This window comes from Microtus ochrogaster, unplaced genomic scaffold, assembly GCF_000317375.1.
Source record: "Microtus ochrogaster isolate Prairie Vole_2 unplaced genomic scaffold, MicOch1.0 UNK118, whole genome shotgun sequence".
NCBI classification, from domain to species: domain Eukaryota; kingdom Metazoa; phylum Chordata; class Mammalia; order Rodentia; family Cricetidae; genus Microtus; species Microtus ochrogaster.
Genome location: NW_004949216.1, coordinates 54380 through 62355, shown reverse-complemented (window position 1 = coordinate 62355; position 7976 = coordinate 54380). Strand labels below are relative to the sequence as shown.

At 37.2% G+C, this 7976-nt stretch overlaps 1 protein-coding gene across 4 annotated transcripts in view; it reads right to left on the bottom strand.

The window, feature by feature from the left end:
• Nucleotides 1-7976, bottom strand: part of Ercc6l2 (ERCC excision repair 6 like 2) — an 88463-nt gene that overhangs the window by 75657 nt on the left and 4830 nt on the right. For 3 of the 4 annotated variants that reach the window (XR_003376752.1, XM_005371635.3, XM_026778266.1), the window contains exon 3: nt 4794-4913. Coding sequence is in view for 2 of the 4 variants with exons in the window: in XM_005371635.3 (XP_005371692.1) it covers nt 4794-4913 (120 nt within the window). In the remaining 2 variants the exon portion in view is untranslated. Of the gene's footprint in view, nt 1-3092; nt 3151-4793; nt 4914-7976 lie in introns of those variants that run through there. The other variant, XM_026778267.1, reaches the window with a different exon arrangement.

The window sequence follows — 7976 nt, the reverse complement described above, 5'->3', positions numbered from 1 at the left end:
CAGCCCTCATTGTTCGCCATGTTCAGAGAGTCCAGCTTTATTCTTAAAACTGCTTGGCTCCTTATTTTTCTGTTCCAGTGTTTCTGTTCAGGTTAGTCTTAGTTGTCAAGTTGGCATAACCTAGAGTCACCTAGAAAAGAAGCCTCAATTGAGGAATTTTCTTGATCAAACTGGCCTGTGGGCAAGTCTGTGGGGAGCTGTCTTTATTATTACTTGATTACCTAGCCTCCTGTGGGCTGTAGTATCCTGGACAAGCTATGGGAAAGCTAGCTACGCATGAACCTGAGAGCAAGTGAGAGAATGAGCCAGCAAGCAGTGTTCCCCCACGGTTCCTGCCTCCAGGTTCCCACTGTGAGTTCCTGCCCTTCAATAACAGAGTATGACCTGAAAGTGTAAGCCAAATAAACACACCCTTTCCTCCCCAAGTTGCATCTGACCAGAGTGTTTTATCACAGTAAAAGAAGGAAACAGAAACTTATGAATTGTTTCAGTCATATAAAAAAGTCATATAAAAAAGATGGTAAATGCTACACAAAATAGCTGAAAAATTCTTTTGCTCAATACAACTGAAAATCTTTCTAACACTGGTATTGTAATTTCTAGGAAATTCTTCCTCTCATTTTTCAGTTTTAACTTTCTCCCTGTGTGGTGCATGTGTATGTGTACAAATGTGCAGGGCTGAGAATGATTTTGAATGTTTTCCTCTCTCATTGAACCTGGGGCTTCCTATTTTGGCTAGGTTGGCTGTCTGGCAAGCCCTGGGCTCTGCCTATCTCTGCTGCCAGCACTGTCATGGGTGCAAACTGCCAACCCACTTTTTACACGGACACTGGAGGTACAAACTCAGGGCCCCATCACGGCAAGTACCTTACCCACTGAGCTGTCTCCATCACACTGGCACTGGAGGTACAAACTCATGGCCCCATCATGGCAAGTACCTTACCTACTGAGCTGTCTCCATAGCCTCCGCCCTTCTCTTACAATTTATTCTTAAAAATCTCCAAAGTTTGATCTTAAAAGATAATATTTTAATTAACTTACTATGATTTATTTCATAAAGACCAAACTACAGCATAAACTTAGCCTAAATCTAGTGAATCATCCAAGAATAAGCACTTGAAATGCATGATTTTGATTTGTGTCTTTTCCTTTAGGAATTCATTGGCACTTACATTTCACGCATTCCTCAAAATTTTATTCATACCTGTAAAGTTTTAGAATGTATACAAAATAGATCTTTTACACATACATACATCCCTAGCTCAAAATACTAATCCTTAATTTGTAGCATCTAATTCATTGAGTGTTTCTTTTTCAAAGAGATTAAAGATCAGTGTTTCAGGGTTGATTTAATCCTGGCATTAGCTTTACTTTATTTACTCTCTTTTTCACAGAACATTTTTTCCCCTTTGTTTTTTCGAGACAGGGTTTCTCTGTGTAACAGACTTAGCTGTCCTGAAAATAGCTCTTGTAGACCAGGCTGGCCTTGAGCTCACAAAAATCAGCCTGCCTCTGCCTCCCAAGTGTCGAGATTAAAGACATGCGCCACTACTGCTCGGCTTCACAAAACGTGTTTTAAAAATGTATGCTCCTTCAAATGGACTCTCTGAAAACATATGTGCATTGATGCCACCAAAATGAAGAACAAATTATGAAAACTATCTGCGCTGTGACACCTGGAAAGGAGCTCCCAGCAGAGCAGGAAGTCCAGGAAGATGGCAGGGGTGTGTACTCCCCACCGCTATAGAACTGAGAAGGCCACAATAGTACCAATGAAAGAGAAACCATCAAACAAAGTCATAAAAACAAAAGCAAGAGCAGAACCCAACAGACAAACTGAAGCAGCTGGAAGGACCAGGTCAGTAACAGTCATGTTCAGGGGTTTTCAGAAAGATCAGTGGAACAAGTCTTTTGTCAAAAACTTTACTCTGGCATCATTCCTTAGCTTTCCCTACAAAAAAGTACTGTACATATTTTTCAGAAAAATGTTTATTTATTAATTTTTATGTGTGTGTGGATATGTACATATGAATACCATATGCATGCAGGGGCCTGTGGAGACCAGAAGAAGCATATGATCCCCTAGAGCTGAAGTTAAAAATGATTTTGAGTTGTGGACGCTAGGAATCAAACCCTGGTACTTTTTGCAAGAACATTAAATGCTCCTAACTGCCGAGCCATCCTTCTGACCCCTAGACACATTTTTCAAAAGTGAACTTATTTGAAAGAATTCTACAGTAAATATTAGGGCTCTGTTTTGAAATTTCAAAGATAGAATGCTAGGTACTTCAACAAAAAGGAATTTCCTTTCAATGGGAAAAAAATCAATTCAGCATTGAACCATCATCTAAAATACGTAATGACAGAACATAATAAAATTATTTAGGTCAAGTTATAAGATAAAATTTTGAACTCAGAAATCATCAAATAATCTGTTAACCAAGTATGTAACCAATATATAAACAAAATTTATGAAACCAAACTTGAAGAGACTAATGAAAGTCAACACAAACACAAGGTCAACACAACCTCAGTCATAACAGATAATTTAATTTCTCAGAACTCAGTTGCTCAAATAAACAAGAAAATCATATTAGAAGCAGGAGACACAGTTGCCACCTGTCCAAGCCTGAGTTCTTTTTCAGAGACTGTCACTCAAGAAAATTCAGGATTCTTGACTACACTGCAAAAGTTTCAGGATGAGAAAATATGAAAAAACAGTACATAGCCACATACAGACATGAGCTTGTCAAGAGAGTTGAGTTTAAGTATATTAGCAGTAGCCATATAGATAATTTTGGTGGCTATGCGGTTCCCTTGTTAAATAATTTCTAACACCCTTCCTTCAATACCATTTTTCAGTAAATGGGATCATAGGTTGTTTTCTGAGATACAGTGGATAGGTTTACAGGTGACAAATGTTGAAGGAATCCCTATTATAGTAGTCACTAGATAGTGAAAACATAGACTTTTCCCATAAACAAAGTTTATAGTCTAGTGAGCATCTCAAAGACTTGCAGGTTTACAGCTGTGAAAGGAGTGAGCCAAACTCAAAGGACATATCCCTTTAAGTCTTATGCAAAATTCCATACCTTAGTATTCTACTTGAAATGGCTCTGATGTTTATAGACAGGCAATTCTCACAGCAAATCTGCCAATTGTGCTGGAATTCTCGACACTCAGCAGTCAAGAGGATCCTTGTCTTTCTAATTTGTCTCAATTATAGGATTAAGGTTTTTAAGAAGGCAATCAAGTTTGGTTAAACAGAACGTACACAACCATGTGTCCATAATAACAAAGAATACAAAAAATAAATGGGTATTTTCACATAACAGACTACACAAAATACAGTATCAATACTTTGCAGAGGAAATATTTCGGTTATATTATCCTAAGAACTAAGCTCTTCCATCACAAATACTATATTTATCTGGAAATTTTAGAACTTGTCTTTTAAATAGTACTTGGGTAAAAAGAGCAAAAGTGGAGTCACAGACAATTCAGACAAGAATGAGAACACTACTACTTATCAAGATAGTAATGGAGCTACAGTAGTGCTCAAAGGAACATCTATACATTATACATTATACATCTATACTTTAATGGAATTTATTAGAATACAAGACAACACAAATTAGTAAAATTTCAGCTAAAGAAGATCTAATAAAAATGATGCGTGCTGTGACAAAGGATTGAAATATATATGCACAGACACATGGAGGAAGGAAGGAAAGAATAAATGAAGACACCAGTGTCAACTGAGGCCGCTATTATCTCAGACCACATGCATGAATGCTGGTAAAATAAAGAAAATTTAAGATAATAACAAAAATACCACAAACCAGTACTTCTCAACTTTTTATATAAATATAACTCTTCTGAGGTCATTGGAGTAAACTTGGACTTCATAGCAATCTTATGAATAAGATTTATAAAATCTTAAAGAAACCCCGTGTTAGAACTTGAGGAATATAGTTCACTACCTTAATAAAACAGTAATTGTCTTCATCTAATCACTCCATCTTTATTCCTATTAATTTTCTAAATACTGAGGACAACAGAAGAGCACATAAGGGGACTAGAGAGATGGCTCAGTTGGTAAAGGATCTGCTGTGCAAGCATGAGGGTCTGATTCAATCCTCAGCACCCATGGTTTAAAAAGCTGGGTGACAGTGAACACTTACAGTCCCAGCACTGAGGGCACAGAAACAAGAGGATTCCTGGGCTTGCTGGCTGGCCAGTCTAGATGGATCAGCAAGGTCCAGGTTTGCTGAGAGACCCTGACTCAAAAACTCAAAAACTAAGGTGAAGAAAGAAGACACCAGACACGGACCCCTGGTCCTCGTTAGCATATGAGCATGTGCCTCTGCATACGTATGCGCTCGCTCACACACACACACACACACACACACACACACACACACACACACACACACACACACACACAACACACACATATACACACAAAGACTGCAAGCATAACGCTTCTGATAATTTTATTGTTTTATTAATTTTGTTACAAATCTCTTATTTTGTGCATGTTACCCTGAACATGTCCAATCTTGTCTGATCTCAGCAGAGCCAGGCCTGATTAGTTACGGGGTGGGCAAGACTCAGATATAACTTGATTCAACTAGCAGATGAAACTGGCAACCTTCCAAAAATAGTCTAATTAAATAAATAGTTTAATGTCTAAATTCCTGTTTTAAAATGTATAATACATTATATTGTGGTTAAATGTTTCTGTATTTGCAATGTCAGCTTTATAAGCTAAATACTTCGAGACATTTTACCTTTTGGGCCGTGGAAGAGGGTTCCTTTTTCATGCTTTTTAGTAAGAACTCTGGCATGTTATTTTCAATATCTTCACGAGTTCCCTTTTTATGCAAAACTGCAGCCAGAAATGAAATAACCTGGGAAGAAAAAAGACTTTATCACTATGCATAATTTCACTGTACACGTGACAAACTAGTCAGTAAACTACAAACAAAAATATGTCAGAGGAAGCATAAAAATATTGGTACTTTCTTTGAATTAACAGGCAAACATATAATAATATTACCTCTGAACACATAAAACCCCACATGGCCATCATCTCAGAACAATTCTGCCCATTTGATGAATTCTTTCTTTATTCCCTCATCTGAGATAGTACCTTACTATTTGTTTCTATCCATGGATACTATCTTCTCAAAGCCTCTAGAATAAACTATACATTTTTCTTTTCCTGTAAAAAATGAGTTCCTTAAAGAGAGAAATATTTGCCTCATAGATTAGTACCTTTGTTTATCTAATGAATGGCAATGCCAATTTAAGGTAGGGTACCACAACTCATCAATACACATACCATTGTAAATAGTGGCTATTCTCCAAAAATTAAATAAGAAGGCTAAAAATAAGAAAAAGCATGTGTAGTCACACGATCAACAACAAGTAACGTTCAACCAATTAGACGCTGGCTGGTTAAAACGTTAGCTCTAGTTCTTTGGCAGCTGTGTTAACTTCAGCAAGGTGATTCAACTCCCTAAATAGTTCTTTGCAAAAATGATAAAAATAATATCGGCAAGGTTGTTTTAAAGATTTGGGATGAAAGTGTATGAGGTGGGTATTCATATAGAAGTAAATAAATCATTACTTTAAAAAATAAATTATAGAAATATTGAAATCTAGAGAAAAATTATAAAAGAAAGTAGAAAAACTATAAAGGAAAGTTTGGATTTGGGGACAAGGAAGGGGGATGACAAAGATCTTTTTTACTCTAGCCCAGGGAAGACTAAAGCTCACTTAGTAACCTGGTCAAGGTGGCCTCAAACTTGTAGCAATCCTGCTTCATCCTTCCCAAGTGCTGGAATTACAAGTGTGACTGCATCCATGCATTTGTCTGTCAGTACACACCTTATGAGAAAAGTGATTTTAATATGTAGACACCAATTATCTAAACCCAAATGAGAAGAAAAGGAATGGTAATGAGATTTATTTGAAGAAATAAAAGTTGTTCATTTAAAAAAAAAATCTTAAGCCATAGGCTCAGTAGTTAGAAATATTAATTACTCACCACCACCAAAATAAAAAATTATCAAAAATTGACAAGTGGGTGCTTCATAGAACAAAAACTGAGACACAAAAGTTATTAAACAAATAGAATACTTTAGAATACTTCCAAAATAATCTTAATTCTAGATTTGCCAAATTCCCTAAAGCAAAAACATGAAATGCTTTTCATTTACTTAATCTCAGATCTAGGGCTGAAGAGATGGTGTAGCAGCTAAAAGTGCACTACTCTTGCAGAGGACCAGGTCTGGTTCTCAGCACCTACACTGGGTGGCTCGCTACTGCCTGCAACTCCAGCTCCAGGGGATCATACACCTTTTTCTGAACAACTCAGGTACCTGCACACATATGTGCTCATACTCATGCACAGAAACACACATACACACATAATTAGGAACAAATCATTTTTAAAAACACTCAGACTTTTGTAAACTATCGTAACTACATTTTAAGATCCAATTAGAAATCAGCTTTACCTAATTCCTTAAATACACTAATGATAATAACAACAATATACACTAACTTCTAACTTTACTGCTTCATTCACCCACACCCAAAAAAAGGTATAAACTTGTCCTTTAGTTGAGAACACACCCTAAGTGAACAGGGAGACTAAAGCCATGGAAATCTCTCAGCCTGATATAATAAAAGTGATGCTAACTATAATGTGTTAATAATATACAAAGGGGAAGAAGGATGTGAAGAATCATACAGGTAGTTCATGGGCCAGGGCCAAAATGGCCCTCATCTCGTCTATGCTATTTTTACTGGCCTAAATCTGCCACAACTACACTGACATGCAAGATTAGAGAAACACTGTACCTGGCCTACTACTCCACAGCAAAAGGAACATGGATATCTGGAGAAGATCAGGCCTGGTCTACCACAACTCACTGCCACAGTACAGGTCTCCACAAATCTCAATTTACAGATCTATGACAAATTTAGAATGAAGATTTTTAAAACTAATCCTCAGAAGAAACTAATCAGAAGGTTCTTTACTATGGAATCTTTACAAAATTGCTTACAGAATATATGTAGATAAATAGATAAAAATTTAAGACTATCACATTAGAACAATAAAAGTCATAACCTGCATTTCAAAGATAAAATATCTTCCAGGAAAAGCTTTGCTTTCACAGGCATTCCCTTCTAAACTCTGCCAAGCAAACGTTTCTATAAGGCACCTTCCCTCACCTGCAGTCACCTTCTGACATAGAATAAACCAGAGACTGGGAAAGGAGGGTGATAAGTGGGTTTCATAAGACAAAAGAGATAACCACATTCCTTATTGTTTTTCATCTCACAGAAGATAAAAAGAAACAGAGAATGTTTCAGAACAATACTGGCAAAAAGATTTTTGCTTGCTTAAAAAAAAAAAATGGTAATGCAGAGAGTGACAAACTTCAACGTACTTAGCACTAAATGGGATGTCTTTATCCCATCCTTCCCCTCCAGGCTCAGATCTATGCAGTAGAGGAAACAGAAAGGTTACAAAGCCAGAAGTTAAGGACAACTCCAAGGAAATCGCATGTTCTAGGTATAGTAAGACTGAAGCACACATGAACTCAGAAACTGTGCCAACAAGCACAAGATCTGCACAAGTTCAAGACAGACAGCTTCCCAGAATGGAAAAAGGGAAGTGGGCATGAAGTCCCACTCCTAGCCAAGAAGCTATTTACAACTGATAGCTGATCAAGAGGGAAAGCCCATTGTCTTCAATAGAGTGGCAATGGGTGTATCAACCACACACTCCAGAGCTGGCCTTATGGTCAGGGTCCTTGGTCAGCACAAAATGAATCCCATGGGTTTCTTTGTTTCGTTTTTCTTTTGAGTGTGTGTTGTTGTTGGTTGATTCCCTGCCTGGTTTCTTTGGTTTTTTGCTTGTGTGTGTGTGTGTGTGTGTGTGTGTGTGTGTGTGTGTG